The sequence below is a fragment of the Trachurus japonicus genome, chromosome 21 (assembly GCF_045865225.1).
Source record: "Trachurus japonicus isolate A0001 chromosome 21, Traja_1.0".
In the NCBI taxonomy this organism is placed as follows: domain Eukaryota; kingdom Metazoa; phylum Chordata; class Actinopteri; order Carangiformes; family Carangidae; genus Trachurus; species Trachurus japonicus.
In genome coordinates this window covers 8,201,854-8,227,058 of record NC_140927.1, presented here as the reverse complement: position 1 = coordinate 8,227,058, position 25,205 = coordinate 8,201,854, and the positions used below count along the sequence as shown (strand labels likewise).

The window sequence follows — 25,205 nt, the reverse complement described above, 5'->3', positions numbered from 1 at the left end:
TGTGTTTTGTATTTCTGTATTCTACATTATATCTGTCTAGTTTTGTGCATTATTTTGTCCTGTGTGGGAAGCAGAGTGAAGAGTGTAAAATCAAACTCCTCGACTGACCCTGGGTCAGTGTCCCCACAGCATTAAGACAACCAGCGGTGTCTTTCTGTTGACTCAGAGAGATGTTATACCAGACAGCTTGATAACTACAGCGTGACAGCATCATTAATATGACCAGTGTTTTTTGTTTTTGTGCTTTCTTGTTATTCATCATCAGCTGATCCGTGGCCTCATTTCCCATAAAAGCTACAGCGAGCTCTCGGCTGCATACGAGAGAGCAGTAGACGTCAACAGCTACAAAGTGCCTGTTTATCGACTGCCGGTCTTATGGCGAGGGACCCGTCGTTAGAAGGCGGACAAAGTGGACGGGCTGAATTCATTCTCTCATCATAGTTGAAAATGTCTTTAATAACCCTCACTTCCTTGTTTTACTGTTACAACCATTTCCAATGTGCCGTACAAAAGTAAAGACGCCACAGTTGACTGCTTTCTTATTTGTTGCCATCAGGCGGAACAGCGTGTAACCCTGAGAGGCAGCTGTATGTCAGGCCGACGGCACATCGGGTCCTCTGCACTCGCGCAGCTCATCTACTTCTCTGTCTCATTACCTTTATGCAGTTGTGGTTGTGTGTGTGTGTGTGTGTGGTTGTGTGTGTGTGTGTGTGTGTGTGGAGGAGGAGTTGGTCACAGGTTAGAGGCCCCGAGATAGAGGGCGGTGATGAGGGAACAGAAGAAGAGGAGAAGGAGAACCCACTGGTCTGTGTCTTCTCTCCAATTACACATCTCTTTTGAGCCAGGGCTCAGAAAAAAAAATGGCCCAGGGTGTTGCTTCAGCACTCCTAATTGGCACAGCACACAAAGAGAGGGGGTGTGGGGACCAGAGGGAAACCAATTGCAAATTTCTTTTTCTATGCTCCCCCACGGATGCTGGCACGAGGTAAATGAGAGGTAGCTCCACAGCGTGTGGTGATGACGCCTGTGGTCCAGTCTTGGTGTACCAATGCAGGGGAAAAAAAAGAAAAACTAGCGCCTCTAGATTTCCACTAATGAGGAGCCATTCCTGCCCTTCTGACTTGTTCGTGCTGTCTTCCTCGTGGTCATTACCATTTTTATGACCGTTTGCGGCGGTGGCACGCTGCCTGAGGCGCACGTGATGCAGGTGTCTCCAGAGGAGCATGCGCGCTTAATAATTAATGATTTAAGTGTGAGTACCTTCAGGGGATTTGTGTAATCTCCCAGTTGAACTTAAGTGCCCACTGCTTTGACAGTGTCATCCAATCCCGAATGCAAAACTGTGATGTGTGCAAAAAAATAACATAACATTTCCCGTCATTAAAATAGATTCTGCCTCCAATTAAATATAAATCCTGGTTGAGCTGAGCGTCTTATGACCTCACACTGTCTACGCTGTCCATAATAACAAACACGGGAACGGCACAGTGTAGTGGTAACAGTGCAGCAGATGCTCCACGGGCAGATTGATTAGTGCACAGGTTCACAATACATTTTTATTCCAGGTGTGAGGTGGCTCACTTGCTCTCTCTCTCTCTCACACACACACACACACACACACACACACACACACACACACAGAGTACCGTAACACATAAATCCCCAACTCTGCAAAGATTTGCAGTCTCTGTTTTGTGCGCAGAAGGTGTGATTACTGGTCCTGGTTTGAATTGTGGTGTTTATGGTTTTATGAGCTTTGTTTCATGACCTGTAACTCATTAACTTTAAAACACTGTGATTTTATCATTTGCATTCTCATAAACCTACAGTACAAACACTGTGAGTGTGGATTCACACTCACCTTCATTCTTCACAGCATTTTCCCCCCATTTCTGGCTTTTCTTTTCTTTTCTTTTTTTAACACGGTCTTTTTCAACACAAATGAGTCCGGTCCATAAAAAAAGGACACACACACAAAAAAAAGCTATTTGGCATTTTCAAAGTGGTCGGCACATGATACAACTACTTGTTCATTGCCACAATAGGGCTCATATTGTCTCATAAAGGGGCCGAGCTCACGAGTGCTGCAGGTCGGTGAGTGAATGATTCTTATTCAGCATCTATCACATGATGCTCTGTGTGAGGTCGGCAGGACATGACACAGCAAATTGGCTGTGTATTCATTCAGACATGAACTTTCTCACTAGACGAATACACCCAAAATAAAAACAAAACAACAACTCTCTTCTTGAGTGACCTACTCCGTCTACACATCAGTGAGGTGAGCGGGACCGACGTTTCCACTCAACCAACGAAAAAAAAACAAGGTTGGGATGTGAGAAACCTTTGCAGGAATCAAAAGAAAAAAATGAATGTGAATGTGTGAATGGGATAGATAATGTGTTTGTTTACCCGGCAAAGTCTTATCAAGTGTTGTCAAGATCAAAGATCACAGTTTACAACTAACAGCAACAACACTCTCTCTTCCTCTCTGCCAGGCCGCACTTGCAGTTTTGTGTGACTGTGAGACTGAAGAGTTCATCTCTGACCAAAACACTCATATTCAGGGACATTGCATATTATTCTTCCTTCGTCTGTAAATAAAAGTTAAATAAGCACCGGTGGTGTAGAAATACAAAAAGCTTGAGATGAGTCAGGGAGAGCTTATTCATTGAGGCTCTGAGTCTCAGACGTGCTCTCAAATTACTGTAAGACACTCGCACTGACTTTCACTATCCTGCTTTTTAAGCTAATGTCAGTGTTCAAATTACTCTCTGATGATATTCACTGCAGCTCTGGAGAGTGGAAAATGAGAAAAAAAAAGTAATCCTCACCCACAGAGGGACTGGCCTCTCTAAGTATTGAAAATGAGAAAGGATGGAATAAACAATAGTGGGCATACCCAGGAGAAGACGGTTATGATTCCTCATTCGCCTCAATTATTATCGTCATTCTAAAATGTGACTTGATTAGTTCAAACAAACATCCCATTATGCAGGTCTGTCACTCTTCCCCAGGAGAGAGGCTCCAGGTTACTCTCCCTGATAGCATCACATTATACATACAATGGTTCCTGGTGATGTCCCTGTGGTTTCCCTCTCGTAAAGATGGCTGTTTCCTGTGGCGGATGGCAGCAGATAGCAGGTAAAACTAATAGTACTTCCATTGTGCGAATAAAGCTCATCTAAGTATGAGAGCTGCGAGCTGCTCAGAGCTACGCTACCAATGGGATTTCTTGGTTCCACTCATCAAACTCATCAAATACACAATTCAACAACTCCAAAACACTCTCGTGGACAAGTTGTGACCTGCACATTCACCACACTATGAGATAATAATGTTACAAAACAGAGTTGTTTTCAAGGTAAATTCATGCAAAACTGCTGATGCGCGTTCCCGTGGGGGGCAGTATTTCAGCAAGCAGTCTCTGCATTTGCATAGAAAACAACTCCATCTTGTAATGTTCTGTTATTATCTCATAGCGTGGTGAATGTGCAGGTCACAATTTGTCCACGAGAGCCTTTTGGAGTTCTTGGATTGTGTATTTGATGAGTTTCATGAGGGAAACCAAAAATCCATGAGCCTCCGTAGCGTAGCTCTGAGCAGCTCACGGCTCTGCTCAGCCGTTCTAAAAATAGTTCGCACCGACAATTGATAGCTTTCATGTGACGTCACGGCCCGTATGGAACGCCCCCCTGGCGGTCAAAACAATCCACTTCCCCGCTGTCCGCGGCTTAGGACAAGGCAGAAAAACACACACTGCTCCCTGCTGCTTCAAAAATACCGGTGTTATGGCCCAACTGGTGTCTGATTTAACTGGTTACCGTACCGAACAACAGCTGTGCTGCACTTCCGTCCGCAGATTTGTCACAAATTCACAAATCAAGCCGCAGTTCACATGTTAGTGCAGCGAATATGCTTCTGTGAGTGAACCTGTTCAGGCAATCTACAGTCAGTCAGCGCCACACGACTCTCACTCTGCACAACACTGCACAGTATGACAAAGCCTGTCATGTTAAAGTTACGAACTAATGGAAAACACTCTGAAAATACGCTAAACAATACCGGTCATCCTCCTCGCCGCGCCGCGGTCGGTCCCGACCCCCGTTACCGTGTCGCTGCCGCCGCGGGCGGTGCTGTTGCCGTGTCCGGTGGCGGGCGGTCCCGCCGGGTTACCATCGCCGCCGCCGCCGCCGCTGCCGCTGTCGGACCGCCGTCATCGTTGCCGTCGGTAGCGGTGCGTAGCAAAGCTCCGGGGGGAAGGGGGGCAGCTGGTCACCGTGCAGCCCAGCACAGGGCTGGTTTGTGGGTGAGAGGAGCAGGGAGCCTGGGCCCAGTGGGCTGGAGCTCAGACTGTGGAGCTCAGCGGAGCTGCGGTACCAGGACGGTGTTCCCACACAGGAAAGTTACAGGTACATTTCTACCACTTCAACGAGTTCAGAAACATTATTTTAAGATCAAAAACTACAAAATGGGGCTTTGTATTGGTTGCAAGCGGTGGAGGATGATGGATTCTCCACCAGGTAAATGTAAACATCGCCCAACTCGAGCTTCGGCAGGGAACTGGTCATCTTATACAGCTGGTATACAGCAGCTGGTGTTGAATATGGGTCACAAGTCCCCAAAACTTCAAAGCTGTTTTTTATATCTTTCTTTCTCGGCTGCTGGCAGATGATTTAAGTCATTACTCGGTTGTTTGTCCATAGAAAGTCCATTGCGGGGCCACTTTGGAATGTTGCTTTTGACCGCCAGGTCCCTGGGAAGTGACGTCACTGAAAGCTATCAATTAAAGGTAACGAACCTGCTCCTAAAACTATAGGGATTATGGCAATGGGCCAATTTGTCAAAATGTTGAACTATCCCTTTAAATGTAAGATAGACAGGCTAAAAGTTTTCTCTCAGAATCACAGGGTAAAACATCACAAAAAGGCTACTAAACATTAACAGGCAGCGAGTGATGTTTACACACTTTTGTAGCGCACCACAAACCCCTCCTTTTGTCAGCACGTTAACTATGCAGTGCAGACTTCAGGTCAAAGTGCTGTGCTTTGGATGAACCTCAAACCCTGAGCAAGCATAATGAGGATATGTTTTGGTTTTTCCTGCCCACATCTTATGGAAAAACAAAAATACTACCTTGAACAACAACTTGGCAGACACAGAGTGTTTTCAATTCTACGTCTGCTGTAGCCCCCCTGAGATCTGCAGCCCGAGTGAGGTCTCGAGTACTTAAGCCTGTGCTGTTAGCAGACACTTTCTGAAATTATTGTTTGTTGTTTTCTACAATCCCAGTCTTTTCAGTCAAAATGGACTGGATCGATAAGATACATGGCCCCTTACCGGAACTGATGGGCTCCAAGGCTTCTTGCTCCACCACATCCATCTGGTGGTAATGGCGGATGCAGACGCGACTATCTATTTGGTAGAGCAGGGCAGGACAAAGGTAGGTGAACTGAGCGGGGGAGATGAGTGACTCAGGGTTCAGGCCGTAGTGGGTGAGGAGTTGTGTCAGGTTCAAGCACTGGAGAAGAAAGAACAGATGAGTGTTTGACAGATTTTGTGTGAAGGATCACCTTAAGTTACGGTTCAGAATTTCTACTAAAGTCTACATTTTTCTTCTTAGACAAAGCCAGAGATTTCCAACATATCATAATGTTGTCATTTAAGGCAAACATCCTCCAACGTTCTTGGGTCAAAACACTTTCAAGGGATTTGTTATCTGTGTAAACAAACACTCTCAAAATGCTGCAGCCTTGCAAACATAAAACATTAAAAACAACTCGACAAAGAAATGTAGTGACAAGAAAGATGGAGCATATGCAAACAAACCTTCCTTAATGTTTAACCTGAGCTGCTGTGACCACATTGTCATGGCATATGGTAACGTATTTATGGGAAACATCAGGTAGCTATATGAAGCTGTATTGCCCAGCTCAGACTAAACAAAAATAATTGTTCATTTTCTACAACAGGCAACATTTTTGTGAACAGAGTCCTACCTCCTCATGCTGATGTGACACTCCGCCCGGGTGCACAGGCAGGATGGGGGCAGGTAGAGTGGGGATGACGGGCGCTCCCGGTGCTTCTCTCTTATCTTTATGAGAGTGACCGTGACCGTGTCCGTGACCCTGATCGTGTTTGTGATCGTGGTCGTCAGACGTCGGCGTGAGAGGGGAGGGGGTTTTGTTGCGCCCTCGCTGTCCTCTGGGCCGTGACGGATTCTTGGGCTTCTTGGTCCTCGGGCCTTCCGTCGGGGCGGGGGAGGGCCGCCGCTCCTGAGGGACCGGGGACGGTTCCAGGTGGGTCGGCGGCGCCTGGTCCTGGTCCACGGGAGGGACGGCCGTGCTGATCTGTGGTTGATCGACGTGGTTGAGGTCATGATTGTGATCGCTGTGGTCGTGACCGGCGTGGTCGTGACCGTCGTGGTCGTGACCGTCGTGGTCGTGATCGGCGTGAGGTTGGGAGGTCAGGTCCTTGCGGTCCGACTGCGCCTGCACCTGCTCGTGTTTGTGCTCTTTGTCGTGTGCGTGATGATCATGGTCGTGCTCGTGATCATGATCGTGTGTGTCCTGCACATGTCCGTCAGAATGTTTATGGTCACTGTGATCGTGGCCGTGTTCTGCATCATGATCGTGGTCATGATCGTGGTCATGATCGTGGTCGTGTTTATGGTCGTCACCGGCGGCTGGACTGGCAGCGGTGGGCTTCTGCGTGCACCGTGTGGGACTTCTCTCTGTGTGTGGTTGTTGGGAGCCTGCTTTGTGAGGCGGATGACCGTGACCGTGCTTATGCCCGTGCCCGTGCCCGTGCCCGTGGCCGTGGCCGTGATCGTGGCCGTCGCTGGTGGATGAATGCGAGTGAAGCCCCTCCTGCAGGTCCAGCAGGTCGAGGTGGGCTACGTGGTCGTGGCCGAGCTCCTCGTGATCCGCGGCCACCACCTTCACCTCGCCCAGACCCAAGCTGAGCAGCAGACTCTGAAAGCCCTGGAAGTCCATGCGGCCCTTCTGGCCGTAGCGCCTGAACAGCTGCTGGATGTAGAAGCGCTGCTCCTCCTCCAGGGCGTCCCCTCGGGGGCCCTTGGACTCCGGAGGGGCGGTGGCTCCTTTCACGTACGGGGCCTCCGAGATCTGCAGGTCACTGTGGGCGTGGCTGTGGTCGTCGTGGTGATGCCCGCCGTGCTGATGGCCGTGCCCATCTCCGTGGCAGTGGTTGCACTGATGAAAGAGGAAGGTGAGCACACACAGGAAACAGAACTTGGTGTGCACGTGGACTCGCATTGTCCCCTCGCTTCTGGTCCCCTGGAAGACAGGAGTGACAGCAAAGTGATGATGAAATGCAGAGTAACTAAATGTTGTAGCCTACAATATTAATATATGATGAATAAATGACAAAAAACTGGTGCTGCTATCTGAGTCGGACTAAAACACACAAAAACAGCTATAGCAAACTGAAAATCATGCAGACTGTGTTTTTAATGACACATTTCTGACAGATGCTTCCTCAACATTAGAACCACTGACCTCACCGTGTGAGGTTTCTGAGAAATGTGATCATGTTTTAAAAGACAAACAGACTTTCTGGTTTTAGTATCAAATGTCAGACAGCTACACACAGACAATTTCATTATAGATGAAAACAGAGTTTGTGAGAATTGTTTTGTCTGGCTCAAATGTGAACACATCCTAACTGTCACAATCATGTTCTCCATGCTCCAAACCCTCTTGTCTTACTTTAACATGACTGGACTGTGACGATAGCAGATCGTAGCTGCTTTGTGATTAAGTATGCGTGGCAAACATCACATGAAATAATTGGAAATGGATATTGTTATGCAATATGCACTGCATCGGAAATATATCTATTTTTGAAACAAGACTCATGAAGATTGTTGCCAAAAGTTCCAGTATATGCTGTCACTCTGACTATTAGTCATAAGAATAATTAAAACAGTAAGAATTAAATAATAATTTGGAGCAGAGTTGAAATCATCAGTATAAAACAAGAACATTTGCAGATTGTGCTTAGACTCCTATGTGGCAACACTAGGAAACACTGCTATCAGATTAATCAGTCCTGATGTCATTAAATCAGTGATGAATATCAGCCCTAAAAATAAAGGCTCTCTCAATGATGCACAGAGACATTAATTATGAAGAAACACAAGAATTAGTATAATAAGCTTGCACATCACACATTAAAAAAACATTCAAACCCCCGAAACTGCTACCTTTATCTTAGAATAACATATCTAATAACTGAAGCAAGGAGCCTTCTGCAGCACAATAAAGTCTCTGGTGAGAATTGTGTAACAAATTGCTTGTTTTCCCCCCACTCTAAAAAGCCTGAAGCAGCAATATCATTTCAGTCAAATGATCCTCATAAGGTCTCTTGTGAAGCCTGTGGGTGGTTGATGCGTGAGGGGGGTGGGGGTGGGGAATAGTAAAGAGAGGTCAGATGAGGAACACTGCTGGATAATGGTATGATGGCACACGGTGCAGACACAAGACGGCCATAAACACACACACAAACATTCACATCCACACATACAGGTCTTTTGGCAGTCTGCTTGTTAGCAAAGTTTTTGACTGGATTTACGGCGCACACAACATGAGGGAATAGATTTGTGCCATGTGAAGACCATAAATACTGGGTTAAATGTAAAAACCACGAGGGTGATCCTGCTCGCAGATGTCAAAGCTGGTAACAACAGACTGCACATTCTGGGAGCGACTGAAACAAAACAAAAGACAACAATGTAACTAGAGAAAAACAAAAAACTCTGTAGGAAGGATATAGAAATAAGCCTGACATCTTTTCAGTGATATTACAAGATGAGCTCATTTTAGACCAGAACCCATTGGTGATAAACTTGAGCACCAGTCCATCAATTTGTCCAACTAAAATATTTTGATCCATAATCATAAAGCATGCGTAGTGCGTACCCATGCCACTAGCATATTTCACAAAGAACACAATTTAAAAACAAGAAGACAAATCCCTTCTTGAATCCTCAAAGCCTTGATCATTGACAAGGCTGCATCAATAGCTTATCATCTATGGAGTTCCTTCTCCCCAAATAACAAGATCAAGAGCTGTTAGTGTTTAACATCCGTCTTTTAAAAAGGATTGGCTCGGGTTAAACGGAGTGGGCACTTTTCTGTCGAAGGCTGAATCCAGACAGGGCTTATTTTATTCCTCTCACTAAAATTTCTGTCCAAAATTACATTAAAGACTCAATAAAAAGAGCCACTACAGATCCAAGGTGTTCACTTTTATGATGAGTCTTTTCGGCGATAGGCCACGAGGTGCAATTCCAACACCTCATTAAAGGGCCAGCAATATCACAAACACTTCAAATTCCCAAAATAAAAAAAGAACATATAGCTCAATTAGCACTGTTTTAAAATGACCCTTACAAACTGGAGGCAGAGCTACTTACCACTGTGTCCCCTTTAATGAGCGGTGTGTGAAATTAAAGTTTGGTCAAGGCGTGAGTGACGGCGCTCTGGCTCAAAGCTGCAGACGTTAAGTGTGGTTACAAGCCTACTTCACGGCTCTTCCACAACACAGTGTTTATAAACATGAGACTGCAGTGACCTATGAACCTCACAGCAGATAGGTTGAGACAGGACCTATTTTTAAGAGCACACCCTCTCAGCACACACACAGAGCACGCTGTGTTTTTCTTCCTGATTAGAATCATTTCTGTGTTTGGCCTTTGAGGGGAAACAAGGGAATCTCTATTGAACTCAATGGTGCATTACAAAAAAACCTCAATGTGAAAAGTAAGCGTTAATTCACTCCAAGTGTACACAGACATGACTTTTTTTTAAAGGGATAGTTCAACATTTTGGCAAATTGGCCCATTGCCATAATCGCTATAGTCATAGCAGTAGGTTCATTACCTTTAATTGTAGGTGTAAGCTATTTTCAGTACGGCGGAGCGCAGCAGCTGGCTGCTCAGAGCTACGCTATGGAGGCTAACGGAATTTCTTGGTTTCCCTCATTAAACTCATCAAATACAAAATCCCAAAACTCCACAGCGCTTTTGTAGACAAGTTGTGAGCTGCACAACCACCACGCTATGAGATAATGACGGAACGATACGAAACGGAGCTGTTTTCGAGGTAAATACATACAAAACCGCTGATGCGCGTTGCGTTCAGGGACAGTTTTTCAGCAAGCAGTCTCCGTATTTATCCTGTATTTACCTCGAAAACGGCTCCGTTTCGTATCGTTCCGTCATTATCTCATAGCGTGGTGGTTGTGCAGGTCACAACTTGTCTACAAAAGCGCTGTGGAGTTTTGGGATGTTGAATTTGATGAGTTTAATGAGGGAAACCAAGAAATTCCGTTAGCCTCCATAGCGTAGCTCTGAGCAGCCAGCTGCTGCGCTCCGCCGTACTGAAAATAGCTTACACCTACAATTAAAGGTAACGAACCTACTGCTATGACTATAGCGATTATGGCAATGGGCCAATTTGCCAAAATGTTGAACTATCCCTTTAATTGACACTAAGTATTCATTTCTTTTCTGCATATATTTACCATTTAATGTTTTAATAAATGAAAAGAAATGAGCGAGCTGCACTGTAACATGCACTGCAGCTCAACTGTTGGTTTCAATCAAAAGATATTAATGCAGGAAACGACACATTCCCCAGACTGAGTCCTGATGTAATCACAGTTTGTCTGAGCACAACAGAAGGAAGTAATCCTATCATTACAACGTGAAGTGCTACTCACCGTAATACTTCTCCTCCTGTTTGGCCCCCAGTCCTGGTGCTACTGTATGAGGGGGGGTGGGGGTTCTCCAACTCTTCTGAAACATGCACTGTGGAAAAATATTCAAAGGAAGCTAAATTCAGACTCATGCGTCACTTCAAGCAAGTTAAACATTATTCTTACATGACACAATGTTGACTGTGACGGTCTTTAAGAGGTTAGAGAGCTTCACGGTCACCTTGGAAATTCATGAAATTTGCCACAGCGACTGTAAGCTACATGTTACTCTACACTGAACTTCCATTTACATTCTGCTACAGTATTTACACTCAGTGCCTTCACTCTTCTTCTCAGTAGAGTCAAACTCCCTTCTGATGGCACTGTTGTGAGACAACCAGCCTACGATGCCTTCAAGAGCTTTTCTGAATAAATCAACTCGGACGACAACATGAATCAGACGACAGAGTGCCGAATACGGTGAGAGTGAGCTCACTCGTTGCCGATTTCTCACCAACTGCCCAAACACGACTGGACAATGAATGACGCGTGGCTTATTCAGAGGAAGTTGTGTCAGGATGTTGCATTTGTGTGAGGGGGTTGTCTGTGTTCTCAAGTATTTTGGCCAGTAGGGGATACAAAGTCTGATTTGAGACACTGCAGGATGAACCAAATGTCAGGTTAAGGTGCCAACACACATCAGTGTAGAGTATCAACAGATGTCTGGTGGTATTTTACACAGAATGTGTTTGTTAGTCTGCTGGACTACATTAAAGCACGAATCACGAGTGGACACTGAGCAGAATTTCCCCGACATAGTTGGTCAGAGGAAGTGGTAAAGCTTGGGAGTTGGTGTTTACTGTAGTGTTGACATAGCAGGGAAACTCCTGTGTTTACTGATCTGCAACAGTATTCACAGCGCTAAGACTTTTAATCAGGCGTCTTACTGTATGTGTGAACTCTGCTGAACATGAAGGACCTTTCTCATGGTTGACACATCACAGTGGGAACAAAACAGGTGTAGATGGAAAACGTGACTGAATTCATTCCATGTTCTGTCACTGTGTCCACACACTGGGACAACACAGGCAGCGATAGTGTTATTAGTAATAGCTGTGCATCTCCAACTATGACCAACCAATACCTAGGGCTGTTCGATTTTGCCCAAAAATAAAATCTCGATTTTCTTCTCTGAAAAATCGATTTCCGATTAGGTTTTTTTTGTTAAAGGGATAGTTCAACATTTTGGCAAATTGGCCCATTGCCATAATTGCTATAGTCATAGCAGTAGGTTCATTACCTTTAATTGTAGGTGTAAGCTATTTTCAGTACGGCGGAGCGCAGCAGCTGGCTGCTCAGAGCTACGCTATGGAGGCTAACGGAATTTCTTGGTTTCCCTCATTAAACTCATCAAATACAAAATCCCAAAACTCCACAGCGCTTTTGTAGACAAGTTGTGAGCTGCACAACCACCACGCTATGAGATAATGACGGAACGATACGAAACGGAGCTGTTTTCGAGGTAAATACATACAAAACCGCTGATGCGCGTTGCGTTCAGGGACAGTTTTTCAGCAAGCAGTCTCCGTATTTACCCTGTATTTACCTCGAAAACGGCTCCGTTTCGTATCGTTCCGTCATTATCTCATAGCGTGGTGGTTGTGCAGGTCACAACTTGTCTACAAAAGCGCTGTGGAGTTTTGGGATGTTGAATTTGATGAGTTTAATGAGGGAAACCAAGAAATTCCGTTAGCCTCCATAGCGTAGCTCTGAGCAGCCAGCTGCTGCGCTCCGCCGTACTGAAAATAGCTTACACCTACAATTAAAGGTAACGAACCTACTGCTATGACTATAGCGATTATGGCAATGGGCCAATTTGCCAAAATGTTGAACTATCCCTTTAAATGACAAACTATTTTGTGTGCTGTTTGTGTCTTTTTAAATGGACCTAATGGACCGTGAGAGCTGTAACTGTGTAGTGGAAAAGAGACGTTGGTCTTTTTGGCAACGAAATCCTCACTGGTCATAGCAAAATGCCGACATGCTTGTTTCCAGTGTGTCGGGAGAGCGTGATGGGAGGAAGGAGACAGCAGTCACTACCATAATTCAGTGCAGTCCAGATGCTTACCGTAATTACCCTAGTTAGAGTAAAAAAATCGATTTTTACGATTCCAAATAATCGCGATTACGATTTTAAATCGATTAATCGAACAGCCCTACCAATACCTCTGCTATGAAAACAGCCTCTTGCAAACCACAATACTTTGAAACGGTTGAAGTGACACTGCCAGGTACATTCAATGACCAATCTAAATAACAGAGCATAGAGCTTCTCATTAAATAACATTAATTAGCAAAGAAGATGTGGCCCTACAGGTGAGCTGATACAGTTTAATGATAAATGCTAATGATAAAATACAAACCCAACTGTTCATCAGCACAGTTCACACGCACCTCTGAATGTGGACAAATACAGTTACCATGAAGCTATTCAGACTAAAAAATAACCTCAGGGTTATGTTGTCACATTCGCAGTGAAGTGATCGAAGTGAACATCAGAGCGGATACATTTTATAAATACTACCAGCTGATCCAAATGCCTCGGTTTCATTGTGAAAGCCACTACTACAGTGTTTATTATGTAACTTAAGTTTAACGTTTAAAAAATATGTTTTTTAAGTCGTATTTCTTTCCATTATGCAACCTTTAGCTATATATTACTTCTCACCTCAGGAGATATTTTCTCATGTCTCTTCTAACTTGTCAGTGTCGACAGGAACCTTGTTATTTCTCCAGGAAAAAAAAAAGACTTTGGCCTTAAGCTGCTTCATATGATTCTCACACGGCCATACACATCCCTCTCATCTCTGTATCAGGCCAGTGTCTGCAGGGAATCTCAGAGAGGAATGAGGCAAAAAAAACAACTATTCTGGTATTCAAGAAATGAGACTGAAAGGCGTGCAGTTACAAAACAAGAAATAAATAAATTAATGAATTATTTTGTTTTGCCACTAATCCTAAACTCATATTTGTATTTCTTCCAAAATTCAATTTGCTTTTAGCCTCATGATGGACGTGCACAACAACTAATTACGCCAATAATGAAAAACAAAAACATCTCAAGCTTAATGCTTTGAAAAAGAAATACAAAGTAGCCTATGAATGCCAGATAACTCATTTATGATCCACTTTGAAAGTCATCATAACTGCAAAAGAAATAGTCGTGATTATATAGATCTCCAACTACACAACTAACTTGCAGTGCTGCTGAATGAATGTGGGAAAAACTGACTTTATAAACATGGTATAGAATCAGTGGATGGATTTGTGTACTTGGTGATGCTCCATCTGGCATTTTCAGCAGTTTTGGATGTTTTTATCAGTTTTAGAACATCTCTAACATTTAGTACAATGTTCAACAGTGTTTTTTTTTAATAAGAGATAGGAGCGCAGCAAGAAGGTTCATCTCTTGTACGAACAATGCACAGACACTCAGATCAGGTTTCAATGAGTGTCGTGGAACAGAAAATGTTGCTCTTGGGGAAAAAACAAATAAAAGGAACTGGCTTACAGAGAGCCAGGCTCCAGACTAACTTTTTTTTACTAGGATAATTCGTTTTTTCTTTCTATAAGCAAAACATTTGGGGGTGCACACTGTAATTCAACTTGCAAAGCAGATATTCACATTTCCTTTTCATTCATGATCCTTACACACATTGGCCTTCCACCTGTAATGACAGATACCAGATTCTTTGAGTCACCCCTTCCATGTTTCACCAGAGTGTAAAAAAGGGGCAAATTTACTGGATGCACATGTGCAAGTAGACAAAACATTTGCTTGCACTGTCTCAAATTTTAGGGGCAAAATGCTCCCATTTAGGAGCAGTTTGGAGCCCTGAGAGCATATTAAGTTTAATGATTTTTTGGGCAGCTGTTTACTTATGTAATGTGCTACTTGGAAACGTTTGAAATTTCAACTGAGTGCAGTGACGGTCAGTGACAGCTGCTGCACACTGCAAATAAAATATGAGCAATGAAGGATAGAGGACGTGGTCAGGCGATTCTGACAGTATGATAACTTTGAGCATAAATATCACGGTTTCACAGTTTGACAGTACTGTGATTACAGCTCCATAGTACTACTAAGAATAAACTAAAATAATATGAATTAACTGTGGAGTAAGGACACAGTTTGCTCTTGACAGAGACATAAAAACATGTCAGTGTGGAGGCCTGAGGCACACTGGAGATTGCAGATGTCAGACGCCACATGGACCCAACTCACAGCAGATGGTCCGTCAGAGTCTTGGAGGACAATAATCTGCTCTTTTATCATGAGACCGAGAGACGAGACACCTGAGTTTAAGTGACATGAGATGTGCTCACATCACTGGAGAAATAATACATGTGAACTGTATCCATTCGCCCAATCATTTGTTTCCTAAGCGTTCGACAGTGGCTGAGGTGGCACAGCGAGACGTTACACAACACTGACGGAACCAAAATGTGAAATCATCATCACGGCTTAAGCTTAACTATCCATGAGAAGCGCAGGCAAGTATATGCCGCATGTTTACCGGCACGGTGCCTTTGTCACAACAGCGGCGTGTGCTGCGAAATGCTGGCAGGAGAAAAAAACTAAATAAACAGTGATCAAGGTAGTCATTTTGACGGGTCAACCCAGCAATCCTCTGATCCAGAGCTGCTATTCTGTGGAATTTGTCATAAGCTGTGTGGTAGGTCTCCTGCAAATCTCCTGACTCCAGCACCTGGCATATTCAAGGTAATATAGAAAAGCCTTTATCTTTGAAAAGCTAGTCTGACAATAGGTTTCAGTCCAGCAGGCTCAGCTGAGCTAACAGAAGACGACACACACGTGTGGTTTAGTATGAGTCGATCCCGACAAGCGAATTAGAAGACAAATTAATAATCGAGAAAAATCAAACAATTCTAAGTCATGCACATTATCCATCACTGAAAAGCCTTAAATGTCTAGATGCGACTGTCTTAAGGAGGTTGTGTCGTCCTTAAACCCCTCTGTGGTATGAAATTAGGCTATGGGACAAAAAGGTTCAAATAAAATCAGGCCACAACTTCTCTCAACTTCTTCAGAGACAAACAGCCCCTTACACAGTGACAAACACCGCATCAAACCCAGGTTCTGTAGGTCAAAGCCACTGAGTTGTTAAATCAAGAGTCGCTGATGGAAGATGCTGTAAATAGCCCTCCGGACTCCTTTGGTTGGAATAAAAGGAGCCGCAAATACGAAATAGCGAGCGAGTGAGCGGTGAGACGCAGGTGCATGGCTGATGCTCCGTGGCCTGGAAGCATGCTCATCATAGTGCAAAAGGAGTGAAAGACTCCACGGCTAGAGTAGACACAGAAAAGGTAAACACAACGATCAACTGAGCATTACACTGCACATGTCAAAGACAAAGTAACAGCCTGGCGAAACAAGAGTGATGCTTACCTCTTGACAGAAATAAGCCAAGAAGGGTGGGAGTTAAACGCCACACCAACACAAAACGTTCACCCCGCTACAAACATAAGTCAAAAAAAAAAAAAAAGGTTGTGGATTGAGGATTTCGAGTCCAGTGACTTAACTAGTTTGTACAGGGAGGAGGGGAGCCACAGAGAGGGAATGTGCGTGAGTGTGTGTATTTGAGCAGTCAGGGAGCTGTGTCTAAGATCAACCACCTGACCAGCTACTATGGTATTTGTGTGTGGCTATAGGCCAACTACTGGTTGGATATTCAACACTATTTGCCACCTTTAACATTCTGTCTTGTTGTAAATCTAACACCTGTAAAGAGTAAAGTGTGCCACAATGCCCTAACCTTTATACAGAAACGAATATATTTACTGTGTAAATACTGTGTAATACTTACAACAGAAACCGTGTAGTTGTACACTAGAGACTAAATGCTTAGATGTTCTTTATCAACTAAGAGCAGAGGCCACCACAAAACAAACTATTTGCCTTATATTTGTTAAATACTTATTTGGAGCTCTTCAAGGGATCAACTTATGACAATGGAGTGCATTAGGCTTTAGGCAACATCACTGAGATTAAAGGGATAGTTCAACATTTTGGCAAATTGGCCCATTGCCATAATTCCTATAGTTTTAGGAGTAGGTTTGTTACCTTTAATTGTCAGTGCAAGCTATTTTTAGAACGGTGGAGCAGAGCCGTGAGCTGCTCAGAGCTATGGAGGCTAATAGGATTTCTTGGTCAAATACTTATCACACTCATCAAATACACAATCCAACAACTCCAAAAGTGGACAAGTTGTGACCTGCACATTCACCACGCTATGAGATAATAACGGAACATTACGAGACAGAGTTGTTTTCAAGGAAAATGCAGAGACTTCTAGCTGAAAAACTGCACCCGACAGGAACACGCATCAGTGGTTTTGCATAAATTTACCTCAAAAACAACTCTGTCTCGTAACATCCTGTTATTATCTCATAGCGTGGTGAATGTGCAGGTCACAACTTGTCCACAAGAGTGTTTTGGAGTTGGTGGATTGTGTATTTGATAAGTTTGATGAGGGAAACCAAGAAATTCTATTAGCCTCCGTAGCGTAGCTCTGAGCAGCTCGCCGTTCTGCTCCACTGTTCTCAAAATAGCACCGACAATTAAAGGTAACAAACCTACTGGTAAGACTACAGGGATTATGGCAATGGGCCAATTTGCCAAAATGTTGAACTATGCCTTTAAAGTGAAATTAAGGTATAATGGCAGTTGTGTGTGTCTTTCCACAGCTTTATTTCTAATGTGGGAAGAAGATGTAGCTTCTGATGTATTGATCTGACCACAGTGTCTACACTTCGCTCTCGAGCAAGGTGTTGCTTCAGTAGCAACGGCTCTGCCATTTAAACATCAGTTGTCTTCAAACATTTTATCTCATCTTGCAATGATAGACTCATATCTGCCCAGTCTATTAAGATTACGAAAAAACATGATGGTCAAGAAGACAGCTTCAAGATACTGCTCAAAATAACCCGTCTGTACTAACAGCTGCAGTGTGGGAATGGTGTTACATGTGAAGCAGATTGTGGACATTGCAAGCACTAAAACAAATAGACCAACCACGTTTAGCTATGTACAAAAATGATCATCAAAGCAGCTGGCAACAGCAGTGACTTTCACTGTGGGTTTGTAATGTAAGGTTCAAGGTGGTGCTCCGATTAAAAAACAAAAAAACAATTTATCAATCCTCCCACATAATACATGTTTGGTTTTTCAGTGAGGATCTAACTGATTTTGATGACACTGGTGTGGAGGTAGGCTTTTATCTAAACAGGAGAGGGCCAATCACCGACAGGATTAAGAGGAATTACACTGTTTTAGAGATTTCCAACAACATTAGACCTGAACTGGGTGTTACATATTAATACCGGCGGACAAATCTAAAGGTCATTTTTAACTAATTATACTGCAGGGCAAATCTGACACAAAAAGGTGGACCATTACTACACATAAAGGCGATGAATAATATACAGCCAGCCATATACAAGAGTTAAAGTTTGTTTAATCACATTAATGTTCTCGGGCTAATTACACAACTACATATCTTGGGATGTAAATCTTAAGAACTTTGCCACATTACAAAGCCAACACTTATTCACGTGGCACTGGAAGGCTTTTCAAATGCACAATGATGTGACAGAAATCTGCACATAAAAGCCAATATGCTATACTTTCAAGCTGTATGCTGCACTGGTATGTCGCAGCTGTTAAAAAGGTTCAGTTACGCAATGTGACAGTTAAAATGAGAAGTAAAACCAAATCAACTCTAACCAGAGTTGTGTGAAGTTCAACAGTACTATACAAGACCTGCATTTTTCATCTTTTTTTGTGTGTGTGTTACGTCAATCAGTTTACACTGCTAATGAGAGTTTACATGTCAACGCTGAATCTGTGTTTTTTCTGGCTAAATCTTCTCTAATCCTGAAAGCATAACATTTCTTTGTCCTCTATGGCTGACTGGAGTTTATGTGGGAGAACAGATACAGCACACTGGGAGATAACACAGGCCACCGAGGCTGCTCTCCTTGCTTTATCAAATCATATTGATTAAATGTATTCTTGTATGATTTTAACATCTGTTTGCATTACGTTTTGATTAACTCAACGGACACTCTACCTTACATGACCCATCTTTGTGAATGGTTGCAATCAGGTCTTGTTTACATACATTTCTGCACCTTGCAGGAAAGCTAATCAGATACTGTCTGAGGGAGAAAATAATTATGGGTCAGGTGCCTCCAAATCACACTGGCAACATTTTTTCTCTGGCTTCATTACATGCCAACAAAAAAAAACATGCCCTTTTACAAAAAGAGTGTTTTGTAAACCTTGTCATGTGAACAGCAGCACCAGGCACACACATTCCTTGGGTGGTGCAGGATACTGACTTGTAACATGAATAATAGCCTACTAGTTTTTAAACGGCACTGAGCTATCAATTGCCAGCCTTGCACCAGACCTAAAGGTTACACAAATTACCGTATATTTTAACCACCTTTACAGTTGTGTGTCTATTGGGCTCTACTACTTCCTGAATCTAAGCCAGCTCCTTTATTTCCTGTTTTACATTATTGGACCAACTGATTAATCCAGGTGTGCCCGACCATTGTTGTGAGGTCAGACACACCTGGATTAACCAGTTGGTCCAATAATGTAAAACAGGAAATAAAGGAGCTGGCGTAAGTTCAGGAAGTAGTGGAGCTGTGCATAAAGCCCACTCAACATCAGTTTCAAGTAGAGGTGGATTTATTTCATTACAACAACTTTTCTACTTCTGCCAGTCCTCATAACAGAGATAACTGAAATTTGATTCAGTGACGATGGATGACAGCTTTTGTGTTGAGTCTTCAGAACATCTGGATCTCACATCTCAAACTCTGACCGTTTCGGCTCAATGAAGCCACTGAGGATTTTGTGGCAACATTTTATATTTGTGTTCAAGTTCCTCATTAAGACTTCACCACTATGTTTAATATGCAGGTTTATGAATACTTCTCGTGACAGTGAATTAAAGCAGAAGTAAGTGGTCCGGTCGTTTTCGCTAATGCTGCGTTCCAGGCAGGCTTTTGAAATCGTAAATTACAGCTTCAAGTCACAACTTACGATTTTGTAGTGTTTCAGGCAACCCACTCGTGTTTTTCCGACCTGTTTTACCGGTGAAAGTCACTATAACGGCCACTCGTAACTTCCGACCGGTGAACTCGTACCAGATCGAACTGGTACGACTTCACGGTCGGAAAAATACGAGTTTCCTTGAACGCACCATAACAGTCCTCGTCCCTACGTCACCACATTCACGGCGTCCCTTGGCTGCACACACAGCCCTGCATGCCGTTCTCTCTCCTCATTGGATAAAAACTGTAGGATACGATAAATGTTTTCTCCTCGGCTCAGAGCAGAGCAGAGGGACTGAGAGACCCGTGTTTCAGACCAAACACTCTATGTAAGTGATTGCTGTCGGAAGATATAACTATTTAAGACTTATATTAACACAAATATATCACTTACTTCTGCTTTAAATAAACGCACATTTAACACAAAAAAAAAAAATTCGCCTACATTTATAAGTTTTAATATTGCAGCTGTAAAAAAAATTATGCAAATGTTTGGAATAAGTCTCGATTAAGTTAATCAGCATTGAACTGCAGACAATAGGGACAAGCCTTATTGGCACATGGTTGAAGGCGGTCACGTCACAGCGGAGGGTCCCACAAATGCTCGGTCCGCCCGGTAAAATGGGTTTTAAAATAATGCACTTTAATTTCTAAAGTAACCGAGTCACACACGCTGTCCCAGCTCCACTACGGAGCGGTGGTGCAGCCACGCTGTTTGTTACTAGGCGGAGCAGCAGCAGCAGCAGCAGCAGCAGACCGCCCCGTCAGGACCCCACCACCACCGAGGGGGCTTCAACCCCGCACGTGGTGGCGACCAGCGCAGCACCGAGGGACCATGCCCTTCTCCCTCGTGCTACAAACGTGCTCACACAACCGTAACGTTTAAAAGCCGATTGAAACTCGCTAATAAAACCGCCTGACTGTCCCGGAGAGGGTTTTTCCCCATATACGCGTTCAAAAGCCACGCATCCCGTTTGTGCAGTTTGAGCCGCAGGCAGCCCCGGTCGGTCGGTCGGTCGGTCGGTCGGAGCGGCTAACGCGCTAGCTGCAGAAAGCAACAGTTCAGCTAACGTTAGCTAGCAGACGGAGTCGGAGGAAATTAGCTGCGAGCCCACAAAGAGCAGCGCTGCCATGTGCCGCTGTCTGAGAGTCTGGAAATGACGGGCACAACTTGCGGGTTGAGACGGCTACACGTTGTGGCATACGCCGCCCGGGTCCATGTTGTGGGAGTGAATGATAACAAATGGGTTTTTTTATATAGTTACCTCACTCGAGTGCCGTGTGCATCCTCTTCGCTCGGTACCAAAAAAAAAAAAAAAAAAAAGCAGCGTGGTTTACGTCGACGTGCGAAATGCCAGTCATTCCCCAACCGCCTCTGCGCAGTTTACGTAGTCTCCCGACAAGGGCGAGCCGGCAGTCTGCGCTATCTGCGTTGCGCTTTGAAGAAAGCACTGACGTTTCTTTCCGCCAGATTGTCTGGGCTGTCATATGACTAGAGGAGGAAATGATGTTCACGCAGTAACGAGGCGAATGCCACAAACTGTCAACACACAAACACACCCACCTGTGAGTCACGTCCTCTTTATGTTGTGGAAATCTACACAGCTTACCATCTGAGCGTAGTAAAATGAAGTAATGGCCTATTATTAGAAAACGTAAATGTTCTCCTGTGTCTTTTCTGCTTCAAAGTGAATCATAGATTACAAAGATTTTTTATCCCCAAAATCAATACAAATGTTTAGTCAGTTCAGGGAGAATAGCCTAAACTTCAGTCCTACTGAAAACTACACCCTACATTGAGACAAAAACCTAAAATAAAGTTGTGGCAAACTATTTAAAGTCTTAAAAAAAAAAAATTGAAAATGTTGGTAGATGACAAGGACAATCAGGGAAAGGAGTGAAGAGTTGAACCAGCAACTGAAGCAAAACTGAAATGGGTCTATTTAATTTGGCAGGTCGCCCATTTGTAAATATTGAACTAACACTTCACAGAGACCTATTACAATTACAGTGTTGGATTAGCCTTCTTAATTTTATTTGCATAATAGGCTACAGGTTATAGCCTTGTTGCTAGTTCTCTAAAATGGGCTTCAGATTAGAAAACAAGACAACAGAAGCAGCAAAGATGATGCGAGGCAAGAATTTTCTATATTAACCAAAAATTTAAGAAAGTAAAGTAGCCTACAAATAACACCCAGGTTCTTATTAATTCCCTTTTAAAATATTTTTTAAATTTAAAAACAAATGAGGCATGTGTCTACCAGTTGTAAATTTCATAAGAGTGAGATCTAGCCAATTCAAAACATGACTGAATGCTCTGACTGTCAACAGCTTGAGAAAGTTTTTGGATGGTTGAGCATGTTAGACATTTTTGCCATTTATCTATAAATAACACATAATGACTGGATGACAGTTGTGGCATGGAAGGCACATGATCTGGGTCATAGCTCCTGGGGACACAGAAGTCATGTCTATCTTTGGTATTGTGTCTGGTAGGCTACACGCACACACACACACAAATAGCATTGGGGGGATTGAAGGCTGATTCTGTTTGTCTTCTTTTACATTTAATATAATTTATTCATTCTTCATGTGTTGAATTAATGTGACAAATAGGATATTTAGAGGCTTCTGTTGGATATTGTTATATAAGTTTCACAGTTGAATAGTGAATCAGGACTCAGTATTTTCATAATCCAGGCTGTACAGCCCCAGTGCTGAGGGAATGGTGTGTGTGCGTGCGTGCGTGTGTGTGCGCTTGTTTGTGCAGGCGACTGTGAGGCAGTTGGACGTTCCGAATGGGGGCACATGGCTAATTTCTGTTAGCAGTGCAGCAGCTGGGTCCACTTCCCCGCTCCTCCCCACCTTAGGTAGGCTACCCCCCCACCCCCCACCCCCGACCCCCCTCCCCATCATGTCGGCTGCTTCTCCTGATCACAGAAAGATTAATATCGAGTGATTGGCAGCCATGTTCTCACTTAGCACTCCAGTCATGGTGCCCCAGGGTCTCTGCTAGTCGTAAAGCAATGGTGGAAGTGCCACTGTGGCTTTCACTGTCGTTTAGCCAGTACCCAGCCCCAGCAGACAGAGATGAAAAGTGCCAACGGCCGCGTTGAATTATGAGCTCGACTCAGCCTCAGCCGTATATATACAACCCAGCGCAGGGAGCCATTTCCAGCTGAAATGCCTCTTGCTGCAGATTACTGAGGTAATATTTCCTGCACTGCAACTAGAGTGGTTATGGTCCGCAGGCAATCTACCTGACGCAGCTTTTGCCCATGCGGCGACGACAGGCAGGAAAGACGGCGCATTGACTCGTGGTGGAATTGGCCTTTTTATCACACGGTGCTTAAAAATAGGTGAGGTCATTTCTAATGAGGACAATAAGTCTCATTTTTCACACCAGCCTGATGCCACAAGAGCTTGAACAACTATCATGCACCTAATTACAGGCACCAGTGAAATAGTTCATTTGAGTCACATACTCTATTATAAAGCTATATTACTAGGGTCATATTAGGGTTGTCCACATTGACTGCGTCCTTACGTTTGATGGTATTAGGCATTGGGGAAATGTAGTCTGGATCCTGCATGTGTATGTGTGTGTGTGTGTGTGTGTGTGTGTGTATGTTCCTGGCTGACATTTTGCTGATACAGAGCAATACTGGCACCCCAGCAGACCCTCTGGTGCTCGGTCCTGGAGGGCAGCCAAAGATCGAAAGAAAAAGAAAAAAGGAGAGAGAGATACGACAAGTGACAAGTTTTAAATATCAGCTCATTAGCCACCTGTAAACCCAACTACCAAGCACTAATGGATTTTTCATTCCCTTTAATCGGGTAGAGGTTGGAGAGAGGCAAGTGTGCTTGCTTGTTTCCCCTCGGGTTTGTTGTACTTGCCAAGGCTATAATGCACACACACACATACGCACGAACACATCCTACTGTAATGGAAAACCTACACCCGGAAACTCCAACTTTCACATCCTCAAATCGATAAAGAAGGAGGAGCTTCCAACAAGTTCCACGCTGTGCGCTCATCCCCTTCATTCTCATGCTCTGGAGATCTCTTGACCAAATATTTGCTGATGTCCACATACAGAGACTCTGCACCCCTACAGCTGTAGTTGGGTCCTCTCTCTGACTGTGCAGTAGCTATACCACTGGCTGCCACACAACCAAACACTTGGCAGCGTGTATCTGTTTCATGGAAAACCTGTTCAACACTGTGCAGCTGAACAATGCTCCAGCACTCCCATGTTATCCTCATCTTCCTGCCTCACCTCTCAGTTTGTGTTTGTATTCCTGCCCAGCAGAGGTGTGGTTTTATTTGGAAGTTTGCCTGGTTTTCACATCTTGTTGTGATTTCTACTTAAAGCAGAAGTAAGCGATCCGGTCGTTTTGGCTAACTTCCTGTCAGCGGATGGGGTTAGCAGTCCCCGCCCTCGTCCCTACGTCACCACATTCACGCGCATCCCTTGGCTGCACACACAGAGAGGACCGCCCCTTTATGCCGTTCTCTCTCCTCATTGGATAAAGGTTGTAGGATACAAGGAAAGTTTTCTCCTCGGCTTACAGCAGAGCAGAGTGACTGACAGACCCGTGTTTCAGACCAAACGCTCTATGTAAGTGATTGCTGTCGGAAGATATAACTATTTAAGACTTATATTAACACAAATATTCCGCTTACTTCTGCTTTAACTGTCATTACTTGTTTTACTGGGTTTACTTATTTTCACTTCAAATTTACATACACAATAAAATATGTCCTATGAGCCCTATGGTGCTCAGACTTTTGCATATGACCTATTGGTAAGTCAATCATGGCTACAGCACGGGGACCCTGTGAAGACTCAGGACCACATCTTCAGCCTGAGCCTGAGTCTTCACAGGGTCCCCGTGCTGTGGAAGACGTCATGCGTCGTTCCTGTGTCCCAAGATGCCGCGCCCCAGCGGATCCAAGGGCTACAGACCCGTGGCACTGACATCGTAATGAAGAGAGAGACTCATCCTGGATCAGCTCCGGCCCGTGGTGAGACCACTACTAGACCCCCTCCAGTTCGCCTACCAGCCCCGACTAGGAGTTGAGGATGCCATCATCTACCTGCTCAACTGTGTCTACACCCACCTGGACAAGACGGCGACCACTGTGAGAGTCACGTTTTTTGACTTCTCCAGTGCATTCAACACCATCAGGTAGGGGTGGGCGATATGACGATATTAAATCGTGAAGGATTAGAGCATGTAGACGATCTGCCAAAGTGCAGAGATCGTAGGATCGTCTGGGGCACCTTTTATGTTGCAAGAGTGCATTTTATCAGAGTATGTTTAGGCTA

General features: G+C 44.1%; 1 protein-coding gene across 2 annotated transcripts in view; it reads right to left on the bottom strand.

Moving 5' to 3' along the window:
* slc39a10 (solute carrier family 39 member 10) overlaps positions 1–21,214 on the bottom strand; it is a 32,775-nt gene extending 11,561 nt beyond the window's left edge. Inside the window, exons 1-4 of one of the 2 annotated variants that reach the window (XM_085764515.1) lie at positions 21,138–21,214; positions 10,747–10,834; positions 6,000–7,298; positions 5,341–5,521 (exon numbers count right to left, since the gene is read on the bottom strand). In XM_085764515.1, coding sequence (XP_085620641.1) covers positions 5,341–5,521; positions 6,000–7,277 — 1,459 coding nt within the window. In that variant the 5' untranslated portion in view covers positions 7,278–7,298; positions 10,747–10,834; positions 21,138–21,214. Of the gene's footprint in view, positions 1–5,340; positions 5,522–5,999; positions 7,299–9,439; positions 9,566–10,746; positions 10,835–21,137 lie in introns of those variants that run through there. The other variant, XM_085764516.1, reaches the window with a different exon arrangement.
* Positions 21,215–25,205: the final 3,991 nt, after the last annotated feature.